This window comes from Populus nigra, chromosome 13 (genome assembly GCF_951802175.1).
Source record: "Populus nigra chromosome 13, ddPopNigr1.1, whole genome shotgun sequence".
NCBI classification, from domain to species: Eukaryota; Viridiplantae; Streptophyta; class Magnoliopsida; order Malpighiales; family Salicaceae; genus Populus; species Populus nigra.
This window is the reverse complement of record NC_084864.1, coordinates 526,881-553,432: the sequence shown is the minus strand read 5'-3', so window position 1 is coordinate 553,432 and position 26,552 is coordinate 526,881. Positions and strand designations below refer to the sequence as shown.

Sequence of the window (26,552 nt, the reverse complement as noted above, 5' to 3'; positions counted from 1 at the left end):
CTAAGTTACACTAACTTGTATTGTTATTTTCTCACTCATGAATACCTTCACAAGAGTTCTCTTCAGCCTATTATTGGTTCCCACGCAACAACACCACAACTACCTACAACAACTCTTCGGTTGTTTTTGTTCAACGTCACTCTCAGGTTTCTATTCCAGCAGATCTCACCGTAGTTCTAGGGGTAGATTTCATGGTGGTTGGAGGGACAACACCCATATCAGTTACAACAATCATTTCCGTAGGAATGGTGACGCTTTCCAAAGCAACAATAATTTTGGGTTCGATCAAATAGGCAACATGGCAGTCGATTTTCCTCTTCAAATCAATGGTCCCATAATCGACCCCACAAATACCAGTTATGTTATGGTTTGGGCCACTTTGCTCCACAATATCTATAATTGCAACATCATACCAGGCAAACAAATGCAGACTTGGCATTCAATAATGTTCATAGCGATACTCCAACTTGGTTTCTTGATACGGGTGCCAATCAAAATATAACATCTAACCTTTTGAATATGTCGGATTCAAAATCATATCTAGGTACTAATAATCAGTTCTATGTTGGAGATGAAAAAGGAACTTCTTATATCAAATATTGCTTACTCTGCCATCCACACAAATAAACATAATTTTAGCATATCAAATGTCCTAATTTTTCCTCATAAAAACAATTATATCTTGAAAATAATTTATATTTTGAATTTCACTCGTTTATGTTTTATAGTAAGGATAAGCAAACTAAGTGTCAAAACTCAATTTTTAAATAAATAATAAAAAATAAATGAATAAAAATATATTTAAGAATAAGGTTAAGACAACACAAATTCAAAATTCAGAGATGGAATTATCAAATTTAAAAGTTAATTGGTCAGAAATTAAAAAATTAATAAGTTTGAAAATTTAATTAAAATTTGAATTAATTTAATTAATAATATCAAGAGCTTAATTAAAAAATTAATAAGTTTGCGTACTTAATTAAACTTTAATTTAATTAATTTTTTTTTTAAAATCAGGATTTAATTGAAATTAATTCAGGGGTAAAATTAAAAATTTATTGATTAAGGGACCCAATTGATACATTTCAAAACGTCAAGGCCCAAACTACAATTTGTCATTTTCCATGTCAAATGACGCCGTTTTGGATCCTACTGTTCATCATCTGATCGCCGAAGACCGGTTCAACAGGGAAAATTCAGCAGATCATGGCCAGGGGAAGATTCAGCAGATCACGGCCACTATACCCACGATGCCATTTCTGAAGCCACGATCTCTCGCCTCCACGATGCCCGCCATTTCTGGAGGCCGGGACACAAGACCTTCTCTGGCTTTATAAAACACAACAGTGGGAACAAGACAGAAGAGGACCAGGGGAGCAGAAGACAGGGACGAGCAAAATACAAAAGGGGAAGAAAAACGAAAACACAGAGACAAGGGAAACCAGAGAACAACACAGGAGGAACAACACGGGTGAGAGGAACACAGACGCGAAGGAGGGGAGAAAACCCCCGAACAGAAAAATACAAAAAAAACAGACACACCAAATAGAGAAGAAGAGAACACACGGAGGTAGGGAATATCTGGTATTCGTTGCGCTGTGGCCATCCCTTTGCGCTCGTTCATCTCCAGAGCAATCTCCGGCAAGGTAAGCTTTCCTCTTCCTTTTCATTCTTTTTGAATCTTCAGTGCATTTACCTTCGCACTGTGCCATGCACGCGAGAACAAGTTCACGCGTGCTTTGCCCAGCCGGGTCACTGGCTTATTTGTTGGGTACAATTTGGCTAGTCCAATTAATTACCTTCGCACTGTGCCATGCACGCGAGAACAAGTTCACGCGTGCTTTGCCCAGCCGGGTCACTGGCTTATTTGAGGGGCACGGTGTTCTTATTTGTTGGGTACAATTTGGCTAGTCCAAAATCTGAGATCTTCGGAACAAACGTATCATTAAGAAGAATGTTATGAGGCTTGATATCAAAATGCAAGATTTGGATATCACAACCTTGATGTAGATATTCAATGCCACGAGCCACCCCAAGAGAAATCTCATATATTTTCTCATTGCTTAGTGGGACGCTACCTTGCCTAGAAAAAATATGCTTTTCAAGAGACCCATTAGGCATGAACTCATATATAAGAGCACGCTTCAATCCCTCAACAGTGAAGCCTATAAGTTGTACGACATTTACATGGTGAATTCTTCCAATAGTGGCAACTTCGTTGATAAAATCTTGTCCATTGGCTTTTGACTTGCCCAATAATTTAACTGCTGCAAAACGACCACTACGAAGCTTTCCCTTATACATTGAGCCAAAGCCCCCTTCACCCAACTTGTCTTTAAATCCGTTGGTTATCTTCTTAATCTCTGAGTAGGTGTACCTTATCGGCATGAGATCATTATCATGACTTTGCAAGAATTTTTCAATGTCTTCGTACATGGATAAATGTCGTCTTCGCCATTTATAGATCAGTAAAGTTAGGAGACAAGGAAGCCCACATAAAAATAGCAACACATGATAAATCACTGTATAGAAACATTACAAAAATGGTTAACATTTGAAACATATCAAAACATTTTACAAGTATTTTATTGATTTTAGTGACGAGTATATGCATGTGAGCTATGTAGGAATTTTTCAATTTCAAAAACTTATGGTCATGGCTCTCAACACCCTAATAAATACCTCATGAAATTGAAAACAAAATTGTATTATCCATGCAAGTCTTAATTATTAATACTATATTTTTATATGCTAATTGATAGTATTATTAGTATCATTCTAGCCATTTAGAAAATTAAAGGCCAACATAAAAAAAAATCTGATAGTTTTTATAAGATAAGATCATTAACGGAAAGAAAATAAAAAAATATTATCCTAAAAAAAATAGTAAATACTCTCAAAATACTCATGCTCTGTGTTTTATTAGAATATTTTCCTTCTAGTGCTTTAAAATCTTTGTTTATAATTGAAAACAAAAGTAGAAAGAATATTAGATACATTAATTTGATGCAAAAATAATATGAATTTAAGCTGTAAGAAATATTTAAATTTCAAGTACTTATTTTCTACAACTAAATAAATTTAATGAAAATAAGTCATGAAAAATAATTATTTCTTAAGCTGTAATTGTTGCGTGCTGATATACATATATTTATTGTTTCACAATTAGCTAATAAAAGCAAAGCAAAATACTTACCGATAAAAGCAAGTATCATAGGGAGAAAAAATATGAGAAACCTTAGTAAAACTGAAGGGATGGTTATCTGGTAATAGCAATAATCTGCCAAATAAAAACACGAGGACAAAAAAATAAAAAAATAAATAATGATGAATGATTTACCATTATGATTGAGAAAATGATTGAGAATCAATTCATTCAAATTAAAAGCATTATAAATTATAATAGGAAGATAACTAAATTGGAACGATTGAAAATAATATCTTTATCCTACTAGCTAGATATAAGAAGATTAGAAGTGATATCTTATTTCATTTAGATCTTCTAATTAGAGTAGAAGATTCAATTATTTTAAAAGGATTGTATATATTTTATCAAAATCTAAGGAGAACATTGATATGTACGTGATTGAAACTTGGATTGAAAAATAAAAAACTCTTTAGGGTCTTTTATTTATTTTATTAGAAAAATAAATATTAGTACTCTTTCTGTAAAATGATATAATTACTCAAAATAAATTAACTCACCCCCAGTAACTCGACAAACTATCCAGAAGATACCTGTAATCACCAAGAAAAAATGAATCAGCGTGCAAAATCTTGATGATTAATTAAAAAAAAAACCTCATTTGCGAAGAAAATGCGGAAAGTAAATGTATCGTTTTGTAGAACATACAAGACCGTAATAGTCCTCACCTTTTACAAAAGAGTGTACCAGCGTCCTCACGACTGCATTTCAAGAAAAAAAGGTCAACACTATTGATAATTACGAACTTATAATTTTAACTGAAGTGAAGAACATTTATTAAAATACAAAATAAATCCTTTACACATAAACGGAAACCAAGCCATATTGGAGCATTATAATATAAAATATAGCAAATATTGTATGCATAATCATAATACAGTACTTACGGTATGGTTCTGTGCAAAAGCAATAGTGTTTCTTCACGGTGGCTTCATCAAGGTTGCAGCAGTTCTCTGTGCTATAATCACAACAGAAAAAGAACCATGAAAGCTCGATCCCATATACCAAAATATCATGGACATCTGTATACGATATATTTGTCATATTTTTTGGCACAGAATAAATCAAATTTATACTGCACAAGTCAGGTACATCCTGGATCTGCCCATCAACCATGACATAGGAATGACCTTCCATATCGACACAGCTGGGAGAAGAAATACTGCTAGACGAAGAAGAATTATATGCAGTACCACTGCCATTTTTGCAAGAAGAAGCATCCATAATATAATCTGGAGGATTCAGCATTTGATTTTCGCTACATAAAAAAGTTAACGTAAGAAAGTTATTGGTTGAGTAATTAAACCCGAAGAAACTATATGGCTTGTAATTATCAAATTTGGCAAAAGATCGATGAGGGATGGAGAAGCAATCATCCTTCTGAACAGAAGCATCCACAAGTCGAATTGTGAAGTTATTGTAATTGATTGCCTAGATATAATACTTTACCATGTCCAAGTATAAAGTTGGACGTAAGTTGTTTTCACAAGCAAGTTCATAGTCTTTGTTGCCACAGCTCTCGGGATCGGTATTTAGTCGAAAAGGATAGCTAATATTATGGATATTGCCACAAGAAGAAGGAGCGCAGTAATTGCTAGTGTTCTTTGTAGCACTGCAACTATGGTGGGAGGACAGGATCACTAGAAAAGGCAGGTCTGCATATGCACCGAAGAGGTGCCTTAATACTCGACTGAACATTGAGAGAGAAACTTTCTTTGGGAAACCAAATAATGTGCTTCGTTACACTTTGATCAAAAGAGATATAAATATATTATGAGGACAATACTCGTCTACAGACTACGTATACCATCTTGGATCAATACGAAAGGAAATCAATCAATAGCCACAAATTAAAGTCTTCGAGTTATTGTCTTGGGCCCATTCTCATTAAATTTATGGGCCCATTCTCATTAATTATATTTTTCAAATTTCTAAATGAGTGCAGACGAGCCCATTCAATATTTTTGAAATTTCCAAAAAGAGAAGAGTGCCTTGAAGTTTCCAAGTCAATAAGAGAAAAAAAGCAAGGAAAGAATGAGGTGCCATTCAATATTTAAATATAGATATAGTAAGAATCAAGTTGCAAAACTGTATGAAAACGACGTAGTTTTGCAAAACTCTAAGTGAAAACGACTACGTTTATTGTTTTTAAATGGATATTATCGTTATTCTTTCTAGTACCGCAAGAATAGTTTATATGATGTGTTTTTGAGAAAAAATAATTATGTGAAGGTTATTAATGAATTGTTTGTTTTTGTGTTTTAAAGTATTTTTTTATTTTAAATTAGTTTTTTTTATGTTTTAAGATTATTTGAATATACTAATATTAAAAATCATCATTATTTCCATTTGCCTACCCAATTAATTCGTAAGGCTACCCTTGAACTATTCCGACAATGAGTGCAATACCATGTGCCTTGTCTCTTGTGCATTTATTGTTACACTATTTCATCAACTACAATCATAATAACTTCGAAACAAGACTTTTGTTCTTTGTACTCTCTTAAATTCATAATAATCTTTGACAATTTAAGTTAACTTGGCATTGGACCCTTAACAATTTCAATCAACAATCTTTCAAAGTCAGAATTTAAACCTTACAAATTAACTTGTCAAGTATTTGTAGATCAAACAATTTCAACTCAATGATTTATAGATCTAACGAATTCAAAATGAAAGTGATGGTACTCATCTATTCTTAAAATATATGAAGAATAATGCGCATTTCGCGTGACAAAAAGTAAGGTTAAGTCCTGTGTATATATAACTATTAAATAATTAAAGAAAGATCAATATTAAAGTTAATACATTTAAAATAAGATAATTAACTTTAGTTTATTTTTAAAATATTTAATATCACTAACTAATTAAGTAATTGATTTTTAATAATTTTTTATATATAAAGCAGAAATTATCTACTTAGTTAATTTTAAATACTTTAAATTATTTTTATCTTTTAAATAAATAAAAATCGGCATAATATTGCAAAATAACCCTAAAACCGATGATCCAAAAGTTCAACTACTATTGCAAAAGTGAGGCTGAAACTTTTTTTTTTTTGCTTCCACGTAGTATTTGCGGTACTATATACAATTGAAGCACTTTTACAACAAATTTGCATAATCTTTAATGGAGGTTGCGTTAATAAATTAATTTGGAATGATGGTACCGTTCCTTTGGTTTAGATTTGCAATATCATAGTATATATGAAAAGCAAGCGTCAACCAAAAAATGCATTTATATTTTCACAGATGTAATTATTCAAAATAAAATATTAATATTATCATAAAAAATGTAACCTTATCTGAAATCTAAAACATAACCATCTTGGATCAAAAGCCTTGCAGGAGATATTGCATGCTCAAAGTCAATGGCAAGAAGAGCTTTTCCCACCGAAAGAAGGGGAGGGCCTCAAGATGGCCTACACTTCCATAGTCAAGCTCGTCTCATTGAATACATGTGTAAGAAAATCACACATGGTTTTCTGGAAAACAGAAAAATGTAAGGAGTCTTCGCTTGAAGTTTCCATGTCTTCTCTTACATAAAGATTACGACATAAAGTTTCCTATCCTATCTTTTCTTTTCTTTTCTTTTTTATTTAACGTGGAGTTGCTGACACAACAAACTGTGGCCCCTGTCGGTTGTTTGACGGAGGAAAACACCATCTAAATTTCTCAATGATTGTCGATGAAAAATATTTTTGAGTTAAAAAAGACCTGTTTTTTTTACATAATTTTTGGTTAAATATATTTTCTAGAAGTTACAAATAAAAGCAGAATTTGTTAAACGGATGTCCAGAGGCTTTTTCATCATTTGAATCTTTTTTTTTAATTATCAAATATATTTAAAGGTAATTTGGTATTTTAATAAACATAATTTTTTTTATTTTTTTAATAATTTTTTTATTTACTAATTTTTTATTTATTTTTTTAATTACTATTTATTTTATTTCAAAAATAATTTATAAAATTTAATATATTTTTTTAATATCTTGAATGATGAAACTCTTGGTTGTTTAATATAGTCCAGTGAAAAAAAAGTGGAGCTGGTGATCCCTTTGGGTTGTTAGTTCCAGAAGGTGGTTGTTTTTTAAATCATTTATCATGTGTAATAGTTATAAACTTAGAGTGTGGTTAAATTAAGTTTTGGAAAAATTTGAAGTATTTTTTTAAATATTATTTGTTTTTATATTTTTAAATTGTTTTGATAAATATAGATTTTTTTTTTAAAAAAATGTTTTTTAATATTAATACCTACTCCTCGCTTTTTTTATTGTTTCTCCTTTGTTCATATCCATAAAAATCGAAGCCAAAAAAGAGATTGTTGCTATCATCCTTCTACTCGACGCATGCATATTACTTTGGATTTCATTTTCTTGGAGTCAAAGTAGTATTTCTCGACTTCCTCGCCCATCTCTCCTCTTCCAAAAACAGAGGAGAAATTAATGAGCTTGTACTTTGATGGCATAGAAGACCAACCAGTCCAATCATAAATTGTAGAAGACCACGTAAATTCAAGACCCCTTGAGGTAATACACTTTGCTTCATCTCCTAATATTCCAGATTCTTTTATTAATTCGATGTAAATTACCTCTCAGTCATTTCAAGAAAAACCATCAAATCGATATTCTCTAGAATACAGAGCAAGAAAATCAAAGTATCATCTCAGAAGCTAGCGAAACCATTTACAAATTTTTTATCTACCAATTTGTTATTTATTTTTTTAATTCTTATTTATTTTATTTTAAAAATAATTTATAAAATTTATTTTTTTTTATATCTTAAATGATGGAACTCTTGGTTGCTGATATGTTCAGTAAAAAAAATGGAGCTGGAGGTCACTTTTGGTTGTTAGTTCTAGACATTGGCGGTATGCGCTTCTTCGAGTCAGCTGGTATGATTGTCTTGAAAGGTAGAAGATGAGTTTAAATGGTAGATGTTAACTTATATGGTTTTAAATTTATTTTTTAAAAGTTATTAATTATGTTCTATAAATTTTAGAATCATTAAAAATTTATAAGATTGTTAAAAATTATAAAATTAATCAAATTACATACAAACTAACCCGAACACCCTCATTAAAAAAAAAAAATATACTACACTAACTTGGATAGTCAACCATATGTGATAGTAATAAACTTAGAGTGATTTATTGATATAAATATATTTTTTTTAAAAAAAATATTTTTATATATTTTAAATAAAAAAATTTTAAAAACAATCTTTACCGTTATATATTAATTCTCAGAGAATAAGATGTATACACAACATTTTTTTCACTCCAGTATTACTTTTTCGACATAGACAGGTCTGCCTTCCATATTAATGCTTACTCCTCGCATTTTTTTTTTTTTTTATTGTATTGCCTTTGTTCATATCCATAAAAATCAAAGCATGAAACTTGACCCATATGTTTTTCTTTGTGTTTTTATATTGGATATGTTGCTATCATCCTTCTACTCGACGCGACGCGACGCCATCTCTCCTCTACAATGTACTATTTCTCGACCTCCTCACCATCTCTCCTCTACAAAGGGAGAGACATATGGCATATTCCCGGTAGCGAAGTTGAATAAAATTTAGATTCTAATATCTCTAACAACAAATTTGAATCGGTCATTACATCAATTTAATTAATTAAAAAATGTTTTTCTTCAAAAAGATCTTAAAGAGGAGTTTACATGGACAAAATTAACTTAAATCATACATTATTTCTTAAATATATATAAAAAAAGTAACAACTTCGATAAAATAAGTTAATGATACAAAAATTACAAACAACGATGAAGAAGAAATTTAAATACTTCAAGAAAATATGACAGCTAAGTTTGAAACAAAGAACCCTGAAGGGCTAAAATACTTCCTAGACAATGAGATGGCTAGATTAGCCAGAGGTATTCTCTTATAACAAAGGAAGTATATGTTCAAGAAGATTCTTAGATACTTGGAATCAATTTCTGGTAAAGGGATCATGCATATTCTCAGAAAATAAGGACCTCAACATTTATGGATATATAAGGCCATGTTTGTTTACTGAAATTTACTTTCTGGAAAATCAATTTCCAAACTTTTCTATATTTGTTAGCCATTAAGAAAGTTGGTCAACAGAAAACACTTTCCAGTCAACGAAAACACTTTCCGGTCAAAGAAAAATTTGGTTTGGTTTTCAGAAAAGTGTTTTTCTTTTTGTCTGTGTTGTTCTGCACGGTGGATTCATCAAGGTTGCAGCGGTTCTCTGTGCTATAATGACAGCAGAAAGAGAACCATGAAAGCTCGAACCCATATACCAAAATATCATGGACATCTGTATACGACGTATTTGTCATATTTTTTGGCACAGAATAAATCAAATTTATACGGCACAAGTCAGGTACATCCTGGATGTCCTCACCAACCATGATATAGGAATGACCTTCCATATCGACACAGCTGGGAGAAGAAATACTGCTAGACGAAGAAGAATTATATGCAGTACCACTGCCATTTTTGCAAGAAGAAGCATCCATAATATAATCTGGAGGATTCAGCATTTGATTTTCGCAACATAAAAAAGTTAACACAGAACTGTCTGGCCAATTTATCTCATAATAATAGAAGTACGCAGAGCGGAGCACTTCTTCTAGAAGAGAATGATGAGGGATGGAGAAGCAATCATCCTTCTGAACAGAAGCATCCACAAGTTGAATTGTGAAGTCACTGTAATTAATTGCCTGGACATAATACTTTACCATGTCCAAATATAAAGTTGGATGTAAGTTGTTTTCACAAGCAAGTTCAAAACTTTTGTTGCCACAGCTCTCGGGATCGGTATTTAGTCGAAAAGGGTAGCTAATATTATGGATATTGCCACAAGAAGAAGGAGCGCAGTAATTGCTGGTGTTCTTTCTAGCACTGCAACTATGGTAGGAGGATAGGATCACTAGAAAAGGCAGGGCTGCATATGCACCGAAGAGGTGCCTTAATACTCTACTGAACATTGAGAGGGAAACTTTCTTTGGGAAACCAAATAATGTGCTTTGTTACACTTTGCTCATGAGATATAAATATATTATGACGTCTTGAGAACAATACTCGTCTACAGAATACGAAAGGAAATCAATGGCCACAAATTAAAGTTTGAAATTTCCATTCAATCATTCAAATTAAAGTTTGAAATTTCCACAAATTAAAGTTAGGAAATTGCATGAAAAGTTCCCACCGATGAAGGGGAAGACCTCTTTGTGGCCTCCGCTTACAAAGTCAAGCTCGTCTACATCTCGGGTCCATCCTGAATGCGATGCAGACGAGCCCAAACAGAGAAGAAAGAAATGGAAAACAAAAATGTAAGAGATTGTGATACACTGTGCCCTTAAACAGTTTTACTGACGGATTAATTCTATCGGTGTAAGGAATAAAAACCGTCGGTAATATTTTTACCGACGGTATCTTCAACGGAATTAATCCATCGAAGTCATGAGCGTCTGTAATTTCTCATTCCATCGCAATTTCTGTCGGTAATTAAAAAAACAAATATTATGGATATTGTCACCAGAGCACAGTAATTGTTGCTCTTTCAAGCACTGCAAGAATGGTTTGTATAATGGTTTTCTGGAAAATATAATTATTTAGATTATTTTAATATCTTAAAAATAATTTTTAAAAAATAAAAAATATTTTTTTAATATTTTTTTTTAAAAAAACAAGTCGATAACAATGACATATTGACAATATTGAAAAGTCTGGATCGCGTGTTTGGAAACGTGGTTAAAATCATATTTCTTTAAATTTTATTTTATTTTTTGCTAAATTTTTTTTTTATGTTTTCAGATTATTTTAATATACTGATTTCAAAAATAATTTTTAAAAAATAAAAAATATATTATTTTAATATATTTTTAAAAATAAATACTTTAAATAGTAACCGTTACCACAATTTCAAATAAACTACTGATCAAAACCGCGGTAATGGAATATAGAGCGAAAGATAGCTTTTGTTTGGGTCCCATCACTTAGGTAACAATAAGATAATGGGTTTGTAATAAATCAAAATCTTTAAAAACCGAGAAAGCATGGTCAAAGTCAATGGCAAGAAGAGTTTTCCGACCGAAAGAAGGGGAGGACCTCTTGATGTCCTCCATTTCCAGAGTCAAGCTCGTCTCATTGAATACTTTAATTATGCACGAAAATCACACATGGTTTTCTGGAAAACAGAAAAATGTAAGGAGTCTTCTCTTACATAAAGGTTACGACATATCGCCCTATCTTCTCTTTTCTGTTCTTTTTTTTTCTGACGCAACAACCTATGGCCCCTGTCGGTTGTTTTACGGAGGAAAACACTATCTCAATTTCTCAATGATTAATGTCGATGAAAAATATTTTTGAGTTAAAAAAAAAAACTTGTTTTTGGCTTTATAATTTTTGGTTAAATACATTTTCTAGAAGTTACAAATAAAAGCAGAATTTGTTAAAGCTTTTTCATCATTTGATCTTTTTTTTTAATTATCAAGTATATTTAGAGGCAATTTGCTATTTTAATAAATATAAAATATTATTTTTAAAAATATTATTATTATTTTATTTTTTTAATTATTTTTTTTATCTAACAATTTGTTATTTATTTTTTTTAATTATTATTTATTTTTTTTCAAAAATAATATATACAATTTAATTATTTTTTTTTGGATATATTAGTTGGTCACTTTTGATTGTTAGTTGCAGACATTGGTGATGTGGGTAGTCTGTACTTCTCCAAGTCAGTTGGCATGATTGTCTTGAAAGGTTGAAGATGAGTTTAAGTGGTAGATGCTGGTTTTTTAAATTATTTATTGTTTGAAAATATATTAAAATATTTTTTTATTAAAAATTAATTTTAATATTATTATATTGAAATAAAAAAAATAATTTTTTAAAAATACTATTTGAAATACAATTTCAAAACAGATGAAAGCATTAGAGGAGTTAGTCTCCAAGTCAAGATATAACACTCAATCTTTTAGGGACGTTTGTGGTGAGAATGCGTGTGGTGGGTTTGTGCTGTTGGATTGTTTAATCTTGAGCAAAAAAAAAAAAAAAAAAACATAATATTTACTACAATACTTACCCTTCCCGGTAAGTATTTTACTTTGATTTTAGCGACGAGTATATTCATGTGTGCTATGTGGGAATTTTTCATTCTAATTCTTCAATTTCAAAAACTTACTGTCATGGCTCTCAACACTCTAATAAGTACCTCATGAAATTGAAAATAAAACTATACTATCCATGCAAGTCTTATTAATACAATTTTTTTTTATGATAATCAATAGTATTATTAATACCATTCCAGCCATTTAGAAAATTAATGGCCAACATAAAAAAAAAATATGATAGTTTTATAAAATAAAATTATTAACGGGAAGATAAAAATAGAAAGTGTTATCCTAAAAAAATAGTAAATATTTTCAAAATAATCATCCTCTGTTTTTTATTAGAACATTTTTCTTCTAATGCTTTAAAATCATTGTTTATAATTGAAAACAAACGTAGAAAGAATATTAGATACATTAATTTGATGCAAAAATAATATAAATTTAACCTAAAGTTAAAACTTGAAATGATAGGGAGTCATAAGATATATTTAAATTTCAAGTACTTATTTTTTACAACAAAATAAATTTAATGAAAATAAGTCATGAACAATAATTATTTTTTAAGCTGTAATTGTTGCGTGCTGATATACATATATTTATTGTTTCACAATTAGCTAATAAAACCAAAGTCAAATACAATTAGTGAAGTACTATATAGAAAACAAAAGTTATCCAACTTAGTTAATTTTAAATATTTAAGATTATTTTTCTTTGTTTTTCCTTTGTCTTTTTTGTTCTCTCCCCTATTGTATCGTTTCCTCTAGTATTTATAAGGGGAAGGAGCTACTCTACCCCTGTCCAATCATGACACAGGGGTAGGTGGCTGGGGTGGCCTCTGTATAGCCATCCTGGAGTTGCTTGCAAGGCTTGTTCCCTCTACCTCTTTCATCATGGTGGTAGGTCATGAGGGGGTGTGGCTGGTGTCAGGATTTTTGGGCAAATGGGAGAGGGAGAGAGAGATGCTGTAAAGGAAAAGAAAAAAAACCTTATTTCCCTACCTTTGCGCGTCAATGAAAGAAGAAGATATACAGTGTCGTTTCAAAAATGACGTCGTTTTGGGCTTCTTTTTTTTATGTATGAACAGTGAATGAAACGACAGGGTACAAAACGAAACAATGAAGATACACAATGTCGATTCATCATGGCGCGTTTTGTACATCATGGCGCGTTTTGTACAAAACGCGCCTTTTATTTAAATAAAAATGGTGCTAAAAAGTGTCTATTTCCAAATCAGTCCTCAGTTTTCAATTTATTCAATCAAGTCCTCAATTGCAATTTTGATTTTAAGAATCAATTCAATTGCATCCTTGTCAAATTCAAATGTGAGCACTGAAGTTGGCCGTCTTTTTCACTTTGATCCTTAGTTTTGAATTTATGCATTTTGGCCCTCAATTGATCAACAAACTTTCAATTTTTTCAATTTGGCTCTTAATTTGATCAATTTCAGCCCCTATATTTACGCGCCTTTTTCAGTTTAGTCCTTGGTTTTGGATTTCTTCAATCAAGTCCCTAATTGTCCATCAAACTTTAATATTTATGCATTTAAGCCCCTAATTTGACCAAATTAACTCTTAAAAATTATAATTCGACCCTCAAACTTTAATTTCTTTTAATTAAAGCCAAAATTGACTTAAAAATCAATTTTCTTGCAATCAAACCCTTCATAAACTCAATTAATCTTTTAAAAAAATCTAATGTGAATCATCTATTTCTTCACTATTATATATGAACCCCGGAAGCTTTGACAACATTTCATCAAATGTTCTTCATTATGTTGGAGCATGCCAAAATCTATAGATCCAGTTGTTTTGAAGTGGACTTTACTTGTTAAAGACATGTTCAAATGAAGAGCATTCCAATGTTATCCTAAGGTATTTTATGGGCAAATTGGAATGACAAACACAAATTGATTTTCGAGGATAGGATGCCAGATTGGAATACAATGTTTGAGCTCGTTCTTCATCGATTTTAATTTCTTCTATACCGGGAATGATTTATTTAGAGGCTCTTAATGGTGGAAGCAAATACTCTTAAAATAAAGTCATTATTTTCTCCGACACAAATAGAATCTATACTTAATCTTTTGACTATCAATGCTCGACATGACTATTTCAGCTGTGATATCTTTAGGCTTGTGAATGTCATCAACTCCATCCAAATTCACTTTTGAGATAAAGTGATGTGGGTTGAATACAAACAGCAGACAAAAAGAAGATAAAATACTACAACTAGATTTCGATTTTGAATAATAAAAGAAACGGTCTATATACTTACTTGATTGAATTATTTTTATCCAGAGGTTGTTAACGGATATCCAGTTAATGGATACAATCAATAAACTTAAAGCTTAAATAGTTAATACATTATCAAAATTAATAACCACTAAGCTAAATTATCTTCATCACTTCATCATTAACGACCAAACTGATATGAAGAGTCAATACAATCATTTGGTGGATCTGATAATTTTACATGATTAGCTCTATCATCATCTTCCGGCATCTGATGTGGGGTGAAAAAAGGCTTAGGAGGCATTCGTAGGGATTCAACATCCGATTCAAGCATCTCTACAACTTTATGCATAGAGGGACGATCAACAGGCTTCAACTGTATGCACCATAATGCCACAATAATCATCTTTTTCGTTGTTTTCTTTTCATGTTCCAAGGCATCTTCTTGTACTTCTATGTCCTTTCCTTCACTAACTTGGTCATAAACCCATGATGGGAAGTAAATTTGGCTTGAATGATTTGCGGATGCATTCAAGTTCTTTCTTCTTCCTACCATTTCCATCAATAACATCCCGTAACTATAGACATCAGCTTTGTAAGAGACACCTCCAATATTCTTATAACATAGTTCAGGAGCCATGTATCCCATTGTCCCCCTGGCAGCAGTGAGGGGCACAGTGTTATTATTTGTTGGGTACAATTTGGCTAGTCCAAAATCTGAAACTTTCGGAACAAACTTATCATTAAGAAGAATGTTGTGAGGCTTGATATCAAAATGTAAGATTTGCATATCACAACCTTGATGTAGATATTCAATGCCACGAGCCACCCCAAGAGAAATCTCATAAATTTTCTCATTGCTTAGTGGGACGCTACCTTCCCTAGAAAAAATGTACTTTTCAAAAGACCCATTAGGCATGAACTCGTATATAAGAGCACGCTTCGATCCCTCGACAGTGTAGCCTATAAGTTGCACGACATTGACATGGTGAATTCTTCCAATAGTAGCAACTTCGTTGATAAAATCTTGTCCATTGGCTTTTGACTTGCCCAATATTTTAACTGCCGCAAAACGACCACTACGAAGCTTTCCCTTATACACTGAGCCAAAGCCTCCTTCACCCAACTTGTCTTTAAATCTGTTGGTTATCTTCTTAATCTCTGAGTAAGTATACCTTATCGGCATAAGATCATTATCATGACTTTGCAAGAATTTTTCAATGTCTTCGTACATGGATAAATGTCGTCTTCGCCATTTATAGATCAGTAAAGTTATGAGACATGGAAGCCCACATGCGAATAGTAGCACATGATATATCACTGTACAAAGACATTACAAAAAGGGTTAACATTTGAAACATATAAAAACATTTTACAAATACTTCATTGATTTTAATGACGAGTATATGCATGTGAGCTATGTGGGAATTTTTCATTCTAATTCTTCAATTTCAAAAACTTATCGTCATGGCTCTCAACACTCTAATAAATACCTTATGAAATTGAAAACAAAACTGTATTATCCATGCAAGTCTTATTAGTACCTTTTTTTTTAATGATAATTGATAGTATTATTAATATCATTCTTGCCATTTAGAAAATTAATGACCGACATAAAAAAAATCTGATAGTTTTTATAAAATAAGATCATCAACGAAAAGAAAAAATAGAAAAGTGTTATCCTAAAAAAATAGTAAATACTTTCAAAATACTCATGCTCTGTGTTTGATTAGAACATTAGCTTCTAATGCTTTAAAATCATTGTTTATAATTGAAAACGAACATAGAAAGAATATTAGATACATTAATTTGATGCAAAAATAATATGAATTTAACCTTGAATAGTAGGGATTCATAAGATATATTTAAATTTCAAGGACTAATTTTTTACAACAAAATATATTTAATGAAAATATGTCATGAAAAAAATTTATTTCTTAAGCTGTAATTGTTGTGTGCTGATATACATATATTTATTGTTTCACAATTAGCTAATAAAAGCAAAGTAAAATTCTTACCGATAAGAACAAGTGTCACAGTGGAAAAGAATATGAGAAAGCTTAGTTTACTGTACATCGGGAAATCATTATAACAATAATAATCTGTCAAATAAAAAATGAAAAAAAAATAAACAATGATGAGTGATAAAAAAATTCATTCATGTAGTTATTTGACTACAAGGATAAAAAATGATGATTGAGAATCAATTCATTCAAAGTAAAAGCATTATAAATTGTAAAATAATAGAAAATCTAACTAAATTGGAACGATATAAGAAGATTAGAAGTGATCATATCTTATTTCATTTAGATCTTTTAATTAGAGTGGAAGATTAAATTATTTTAAAAGGGTTTTATTTTATCAAAATCTATGAGTTTAGTGACCGAAAAAACTTCTATTGCTATGGGTAACTTGAAGGCGAACATTGATATGTACGAGATTGAAACTTGGATTGAAAAAAAAAAAACTTTTTAGGGTCTTTTATTTATATTATTAGAAAAATAAATATTAGTACTCTTTCTGTAAAATGATATGATTACATAAAATAAATTAGCTCACCAAGAAAATATGAATCAGCGTGCAAAATCTTGATGATTAATTAAAAAAAACCTCATTGGCGAAGAAAATGCGGAAAGTAAATGTATCGTTTTGTAGAACATACAAGATCGTAATAGTCCTCACCGTCAAAAAAAGGGTCTACCAGGGTCCTCATGACTGCATTTCAAGAAAAAAAGGTCAACACTATTGATAATTACGAACTTAAAATTTTAACTGAAGTGAAGAACATTTATTAAAATATAAAATAAACCCTTAACACATAAACGGAAACCAAGCAATATTGGAGCATTAATTACAATATAAAATAAAGCAAATATTGTATGCATAATCATAATACAGTACTTACGGTATGGTTCTGTGTAAAAGCAAGAGTGGTTCTTCACGGTGGCTTCATCAAGGTTGCAGCGGTTCTCTTTGCCATAATGACAGCAGAAATAGAACCATGAAAGCTCGAACCCATATACCAAAATATCATGGACATCTGTATACGACATATTTCTCATATTTTTTGGCACAGAATAAATCAAATTTATACGGCACAAGTCAGGTACATCCTGGATCTCCCCATCAACCATGACATAGGAATGACCTTCCATATCGACACAGCTGGGAGAAGAAATACTGCTAGACGAAGAAGAATTATATGCAGTACCACTGCCATTTTTGCAAGAAGAAGCATCCATAATATAATCTGGAGGATTCAGCATTTGATTTTTGCAACATAAAAAAGTTAACGTAAGAAAGTTATTGGTTGGGTAATGTAAGAGAATAATATAAATCATATCCTGGGACCTCACCTAACAGCTTAAGCTATTGGGTTGAGATGGTTCTTTGACATGGTATCAGAGCCTTGATGACCAAGTGGTCACGAGTTCGAATCTCACCATCCTCATTTATTTGATAAAAAATTAAGCACAAGGTAAAGTGGGCCTGTGCAAGTTTCAAGTCCAAAGGGCTTTCACTTGAGGGGGTGTGTAAGAGAATAATATAAATCATATCCTGGGACCTCAACTAACAGCTTAAGCTATTGGATTGAGATGATTCTTTGACAGGTAATTAAACCAGAAGAAACTATATGGCTTGTAACTATCAAATTCGGCAATAGATCGATGAGGGATGGAGAAGCAATCATCCTTCTGAACAGAAGCATCTACAAGTCGAATTGTGAAATTATTGTAATTGATTGTCTGGACATAATACTTTACCATGTCCAAGTATAAAGTTGGACGTAAGTTGTTTTCACAAGCAAGTTCATAGTCTTTGTTGCCACAGCTCTGGGGATCGGTATTTAGTCGAAAAGGGTAGCTAATATTATGGATATGGCCACAAGAAGAAGGAGCGCAGTAATTGCTGGTGTTCTTTGTAGCACTGCAACTATGGTGGGAGGATAGGATCACTAGAAAAGGTAGGGCTGCATATGCACCGAAGAGGTGCCTTAATACTCTGCTGAACATTGAGAGAGAAACTTTCTTTGGCAAACCAAATAATGTGCTTTGTTACACTTTGCTCAAGAGATATATAAATATATTATGAGGACAATACTCGTCTACAGACTACGGATACCATCTTGGATCAATACGAAAGGAAATCAATCAATAGCCACAAATTAAAGTCTTCGAGTTATTGTCAATCTTGGGCCCATTCTCATTAAATTTATGGGCCCATTCTCATTAATTATATTTTTCAAATTTCTAAATGAGATGCAGACGAGCCCATTCAATATTTTTGAAATTTCCAAAATGAGGAGAGTGCCTTGAAGTTTGCAAGTCAATAAGAGAAAAAAAAGCAAGGAAAGAATGTGGTGCCACTCAATATTTAAATATAAATATAGTAGGAGTAAAGTAGTAATGCACAACTGTATAAAAACCACGTCGTTTTGCAAAACTCTAAGTGAAAACGATTACGTTTCTTTTTTTTAAAGGGGTTATAATATGAGACCATGTCTTTAGCCTTTGGGAATGAAAATTCACAATTTATATTTTTTTCGTTAATATATATATATATATATATATATATATATATATATATATATATATATATATTCAACATGAAAACTTAAAGGAGGAAATTAACAAACCTCCTCGATTATCAAATCAATTCCTTTAAATTACTCCTTATCAATATAGTATCTTATTTAACACTAAAGAGGCCTAAAACAAATAAATTTTAAAATTTTAAACTAAAATTTTATTTCCAATTTTATTTATAAGATAATTAAATAAACTTTTTAATTAAAAAGCCATGTATCTTTAACTCTCGTAAATAAAAGGATTCATACAACTTTTACAATTATATTGGCAAACCGTAATAATACTCTCATGAGTAGGAGACCATGCACGAAACCAAAGGATTCTTAAAATTTTAAATTTTTTCATTTTCTTAAAAAATATTAATATATTATGTGGTCTTGAGAACAATACTCCTCTACTGCTTGTTAAGTATTGTGATGAAAAGTATTTTTTAAAAGTATTTTTTATATAAAAATATATTAAAATAATATAATGCATTTATAATTTTAATATCAATGTTCGTTAAAATAAAAGAATAATTTATTTTTAAAAAAATCAACAAAAAATAATAAAAAAAGATATTTTATTTTCACTAAATATATATCCATGAGAAAAATATTAAAAAAACATATTGCATATCATGTCCATGTGTGTGTATTCATAAGAAAACTGTTAATATTATCATAAAAAATCTAACTTTTTCTAAAAACGATGACATAATCATATATTTTTTTTAAAATATCTTCTTAATAATTCAATTTAAATCAAATTTAATACAATAATTTTAAAAAATAATTAAAAAAAAAGGAAAAAAAACGATGGCAGATAATTATCAAATTCCGTAAAATATCGTTAAGGTTAGGAGAAAAAATTAAAATCCTTCTGAAAAGCAGCATCCACAGTTCGTCTAAAGTTTTCACAAGCAAATTTATATTTTCAATCTTGCTTTTATTGCTTTTCATTTTTAGAAACGTTTTCAATCATTTATTTTTTAATCTAAAAAAGTAGCTAAATATAATGAGAATTATACATTTCGTGTGAAAAAGTTAGGTTAAGTCCTATGTACATATAACTAATAAGCAATTAAATTAAGATCCAACTTAAAGTTAATATATTTAAAATAAAATAATTAACTTAAAGTTTATTTTTAAAATATTTAATTTCATTAACTAATTAGGTAATTTAATTTTAATAAAGTATTATATATAAAACAAAAATTAAGTACTTACTTAATTTTAAATATTTTAAATTATTTTTATCTTTTAAAAAAACAATATCAGCATAATATTGCAAAATATATAATCCGATAATTCATCCAAAAGTTACTTAATGTTCAATGGTTTAGACTTGCATCATAGTCTGAAAAGCAAGCATCAATAATAATAATAATAAAAACATACATCTATATAAAAAAATAAAATAAAAGAATGATTAAATTAAAAAAATAAAAAAAATTAAATTACAAATAATATTTTATTTTCACAGAAAAGTCATGAACAAATTATTATAAAATACTTTGTATATCATGTCCATATGTAATTATTCATTAAACAATTGTTAATATTATCATAAAAAATCTAATCATATTTGAAATTTATAACATATATAATCAGGTACTTTTAAAATATCTTCTTTATAATTCAATTAAAAGCGAGTTTTGTACAATAAGTTTTTTAAAAAATTAATTAAAAAAAGAGGGAAAAAATGATGGCAGATAATTATCAAATACGGTAAAAGTCGAATTGTGAAGATAAAGTAATTAATTGAAGTATAAAATTGGATACACGTTGTTTTCACAATCAAATTCATATTTTTAGTAGCTAATTAATATTATGGATATTATCCCTCTCTTTCTAATTAATTGCCTGAGCGCAGTAATTGTTTCTCTTTCTAGCACTGAAAGGTAAGGATGGTTTGTATTATGTGTTTTCGAGAAGAATAATTATGCAAAGATTATGAAAGGTTTGTTTGTTTTTATATTTTAAAAGTATTTTTTTTAATTATATTAATATATTGATATTAAAAACAGTTTTTTTAAAAAAAAAACAGTTTTTTTTTAAAAAAACAGTTTTTTTTAAAAAAAACATATTATTTTAATTTATTTAAAAAAATAATTGAAAAACAACCAAAATAAAATGAGATTAATGGCCAAAAACTAAAGTCTTTGAATTATTGAATGATCACTGTCTCACTAATTACATCAATTAAAGTTTAAACGACACAAGTATTAGTTAGCCATGAAAATACAAACACACACACAAATTGTAACCCATAAAGATGAAGAAAGTATCACCGATTTGAATAGAAAATGGAAGAACCTTTCAATTCAATTGATAAATTTGGACCAATCCTCCTTGTAAACAAGAAATTCTCTAGATTACGAATACCATCCATCTTGGATCCCTACGAAAAGAAATCAATGGTCACAAATTACTAAAGTCTTGGAATTATTGCTTGGTTGCTCTCTAGCTCATTGATTAAGATTTAGGAAATTGCATGAAAAGTTCCCACCGATGAAGGGGAAGACCTCTCTGTGGCCTCCGCTTTCAAAGTCAATAGAAAACAACACAACCAATTAAAACAACACAACCAATTAAGTACTTGAATTTTAACTTTAGTTTTATATATATAGCAGAAATTATCTACTTAGTTAATTTGAAGTACTTTAAATTATTTTTATCTTTTAAATAAAATAAATATCAGCATAATATTACAAAATAATCCTAAAACCCATGATCCAAAAGTTCAACTACTATTGCAAAAGTGAGGTTGCAACATTTTTATTTTTTTTTGCTTTAAATTGCGGTACTATATACAATTGAAGCACTTTTACAACAACTTTGCATATAATGATGGAATGATGGTACCGTTCCTTTGGTTTAGATTTGCAATATCATAGTATATATGAAAAGCAAGCGTCAACCAAAAAATGCATTTATTTTCACAGATGTAATTATTCAAAAAAAATATTAATATTATCATAAAAAATCTAACCTTATTTGAAATCTATAACATAACCATCTTGGATCAAAGACTTGCAGGAGATATTGCATGGTCAGAGTCAATGGCAAGATGAGCTTTTCCCACCGAAAGAAGGGGAGGGCCTCAAGATGGCCTACGCTTCCATAGTCAAGCTCGTCTCATTGAATACTTGGAGAATTATGCGCACAGATGTAAGGAGTCTTCGCTTGAAGTTTCCAAGTCTTCTCTTACATAAAGGTTACTACATCTTGGGTCCATCCTGAATGCGACGCAGACGAGCCCAAATAGAAGAGGAAAGAAATGGAAAACAAAAATGTAAGGAGTCCTCACAGCTTGAAGTTTCCAGGTCAATAGAAAACAACACAACCAATAAATTAGAGAAAAGGTTAAGAAAAAAAATGTGATAACAATCAATCTATCTTTCATGTCTGAGCCCCATCACGTAGAAAACAATGACAATATTGAAAAATACATAAACCTAATTTCGACAAAGATTGATGAACATTAAAGGTATGTAGTTGACCTTTCACCTATATAGAGAACTCAAAATTCTCTCGATGATCTTCAAGGTAGTTTCAGAGTTGGTTCCTATAATTCTAGAACGCATAATTAAATGGATCTAGCATGTGGTCACTTTTCCACACTGCTAAAAAAAAATTAAATGAAGTATATATCATGCTGAAATCAAAACCGATAATAAGTTTTGATAGATAAAAGAATTAGAAAAAAATTAAAATAGATGTGTTTTGAGAATGAAAAAATAATCCCAAGAAATTATAATGAAAATAAAAAATAAAAATTAAGAAAAAATTGCTAGAAAAAGTATTAGTGTAAACCCTAGTTAAAAATTGATAATGTTATCGTGAAACTATAATAAATCTGTAAATAAAATAAATGATGAAAAAAAGAAAAAAACTGCTAGCTTGGAAGTCAAGATATATTGAGATACAATCTCTGCCATTTCTGCCGAAAACCCATGTGATTCTTGACTTGAAGCAGATAATCCAATAAAACTGAATCAAAGGCCTTTCAAAAATCGAGCAGAGAAATAAAATCTGGTGCTCTTCTCTTCTTCATGGTATGCTCAACCACATTCGCCATGAGAGAAAGTCAAGTATGTGCCCCCCTGCTATAAAACTAATGATTTCATGCATGACTTAATTTCAAAAACCTGATCGATAAGAGCTTTGTAATAATTTTATATAATTCGTTTACCAGTCTAATTGGCCTTCAATTTTGGAATTAAAGTGATATATGCAGTTATTGATCTAGCCGGCATGTTCCCCATTATCTCATGAATTTCTTCACCAATTAAATCACAATCTTCGCATCACTGGGGCCTTCACGATTCCTAATAGCATGTTCAACCTCCTCTACAGTCATTATTTTTTTCTGACACAAACATAATCTATACTTAATCTTTTGAAACGATCGCTATCAATGCTCGACCTGACTGTTTCAGCTGTGATATCTTTAGGTTTGTGCATGTCATCAACTCCATCCAAATTCACTTTTGAGATAAAGTGATGTGGGTTGAATACCAACAGCAGACAAAAAGAAGATAAAACACTACAACTAGATTTTTATTTTGAAAAATAAGTTTTATATACTTACTTGATTGAATTATTTTTATCTAGAGGTTGTTAACGGAAATGGATACAATCAATAAACTTAAAGTTTAAATACTTAATACATTATCAAAATTAATAACCACTAAGCTAAATTATCTTCATCACTTCATCATTAAAGACCAAACTAATATGAAGAGTCAATACAATCATTTAGTGGATCCGATAACTTTGGATGATTAGCTTTATCATCATATCCCGGCATCTGATGTGGGGTGAGAAAAGGCTAAGGAGACATTCGTAGGGATTCAACATCCGATTCAAGCATCTTTACAACTTTATGCATTGAGGAACGATCAACAGGCTTCAACTGTATGCACCATAATGCCACAATAATCATCTTTTTTGTTGTTTTCTTTTCATGTTCCAAGGCATCTTCTTGTACTTCTATGTCCTTTCGTTCACTAACTTGGTTATAAACCCATGATGGAAAGTAAATTTGGCTTGAATGATTTGCGAATGCATTTAAGTTCTTTCTTCTTCCTACCATTTCCATCAATAACATCCCGTAACTATAGACATCAGCTTTGTAAGAGACACCTCCAATATTCTTATAACATAGTTCAGGAGCCATATATCCCATTGTCCCTCTGGCAGCAGTGAGAGGCACAGTGTTATTATTTGTTGGGTACAATTTGGCTAGTCCAAAATCTGAAATTTTTGGAACAAACTTATCATTAAGAAGAATGTTGTGAGGCTTGATATCAAAATGTAAGATTTGCATATCACAACCTTGATGTAGATATTCAATGCCACGAGCCACCCCAAGAGAAATCTCATACATTTTCTCATTGCTTAGTGGAACGCTACCCTCCCTAGAAAAAATGTACTTTTCAAGAGACCCATTAGGCATGAACTCCTATATAAGAGCACGCTTCAATCCCTCGACAGTGAAGCCTATAAGTTGCACGACATTGACATGGTAAATTCTTCCAATTGTGGCAACTTCGTTGATAAAATCTTATCCATTAGCTTTTGATTTGCCCAATAATTTAACTGCTATAAAACGACCACTACAAAGCTTTCCCTTATACACTGAGCCAAAGCCTCCTTCACCCAACTTGTCTTTAAATCCGTTGGTTATCTTTTTAATCTCTGAGTAAGTGTACTTTATCGGCATCAGATCATTATCATGACTTTGCAAGAATTTTTCAATGTCTTCGTACATGGATAAATGTCGTCTTTGCTATTTATAGATCAGTAAAGTTAGGAGATATGGAAGCCCACATAAAAATAATAACACATGATAAATCACTGTTTAGAAACATTACAAAAAGGATTAACATTTGAAACATATCGAAATATTTTACAAATACTTTATTGATTTTAGTGACGAGTATATGCATGTGAGCTATGTGGGAATTTTTCATTCTAATTTTTCATTTTCAAAAACTTATGGGCATGGCTCTCAACACTCTAATAAATACCTCATGAAATTGAAAACAAAATTGTATTATCCATGCAAGTCTTAATTATTAATACTATTTTTTTATATGCTAATTGATAGTATTATTAGTATCATTCTAGCCATTTAGAAAATTAAGCGCCAGCATAAAAAAAAAAATCTGATAGTTTTTATAAGATAAGATCATTAACGGAAAGAAAATAGAAAAGAATTATCCTAAAAAAAATAGTAAATACTCTCAAAATACTCATGCTCTGTGTTTTATTAGAATATTTTCCTTCTTCAAATAATATGAATTTAACCTAAAGTTAAAACTTGAAATAGTAGGGATTCATAAGATATATTTAAATATCAAGGTCTAATTTTTTACGAAAAAATATATTTAATGACAATATGTCATGAAAAATAATTATTTTTTAAGCTGTAATTGTTGTGTGCTGATATACATATATTTATTGTTTCACAATTAGCTAATAAAAGCAAAGTAAAATTCTTACCGATAAGAGCAAGTGTCACAGTGGAAAAGAATATGAGAAAGCGCAGTTTAGTGTACATCGGGAAATCATAACAATAAAAATCTGCCAAATAAAAAATGAAAATAAATAAATAAACAATGATGAGTGAGAATCAATTCCTTCAAAGTAAAAGCATTATAAATTGTACAAGAAAAGAAGATTAGAAGTGATCATATCTCATTTTAGATCTTCTAATTAGAGTAGAAGATTAAATTATTTTAAAAGGGTTTTATTTTATCAAAATCTAAGAGTTTAGTGACCGCAAAAACATCGATAATAGAAAGGATTCAATTTAAAACTATTTTATTGAAACTTGGATTGAAAAAACAAGATTTTTTAGGGTCTTTTATTTATTTTATTAGAAAAATAGATATTAGTACTCTTTCTGTAAAATGATATAACTACACAAAATAAATTAACTCACCCCTCCTATCAATTCGACATAATATCCAGCGGATACCTATAATCACCAAGAAAATATGAATCAGCGTGCAAAATCTTGATGATTAATTAAAAAAAAAGTAAAACAAAAACCTCATTTGCGAAGAAAAATGCGTAAAGTAAATGTATCGTTTTGTAGAACATACAAGACCGTAATAGTCCTCACCTTCTACAAAAGGGTCTACCACCGTCCTCACGACTGCATTTCAAGAAAAAAAGGTCAACACTATTGATAATGACGAACTTAAAATTTTAACTGAAGTGAAGAACATTTATTAAAATATAAAATAAACCCTTAACACATAAACGGAAACCAAGCAATATTGGAGCATTACAATATAAAATAAAGCAAATAGTGTATGCATAATCATAATACAGTACTTACGATATGGTTCTTTGTAAAAGCAATAGCTGTCCTTCACGGTGGCTTCATCAAGGTTGCAGCGGTTCTCTTTGCCATAATCACAGCAG

General features: G+C 30.4%; 2 protein-coding genes and 1 pseudogene across 2 annotated transcripts; all 3 read right to left on the bottom strand.

Moving 5' to 3' along the window:
* Positions 1–1,863: 1,863 nt before the first annotated feature.
* On the bottom strand, positions 1,864–2,529 carry LOC133671433 (rust resistance kinase Lr10-like; the record flags this gene model as incomplete). Its single annotated transcript, XM_062092203.1, has 1 exon — positions 1,864–2,529. A coding segment is annotated over one exon (666 nt), but the record flags the coding sequence as incomplete, so codon positions are not given.
* A 12,145-nt stretch (positions 2,530–14,674) lies between these two features.
* Positions 14,675–16,648, bottom strand: LOC133670394 (rust resistance kinase Lr10-like). The gene is made up of 2 exons (XM_062090880.1): positions 16,561–16,648; positions 14,675–15,862 (listed from the first exon to the last, which is right to left on the bottom strand). Exons 1-2 carry the CDS (start codon positions 16,616–16,618, stop codon positions 14,724–14,726), a joined length of 1,197 nt encoding a protein of 398 aa, XP_061946864.1. The 5' UTR covers positions 16,619–16,648; the 3' UTR covers positions 14,675–14,723.
* Positions 16,649–23,946: 7,298 nt separating this feature from the next.
* LOC133671432 (rust resistance kinase Lr10-like) lies at positions 23,947–24,932 on the bottom strand (annotated as a pseudogene).
* Between the last annotated feature and the right edge of the window lie 1,620 nt (positions 24,933–26,552).

Bases quoted from the DNA above. Each gene is read 5' to 3' on its own strand.
- LOC133670394 (XM_062090880.1), bottom strand. From the start codon at position 16,618: ATGTACAGTAAACTAAGCTTTCTCATATTCTTTTCCACTGTGACACTT. The intron at 15,863-16,560 runs GTAAGAATTTTA...GTCTTTGTACAG, and splicing joins TGTGACACTTGTTCTTATCG to TGATATATCATGTGCTACTA.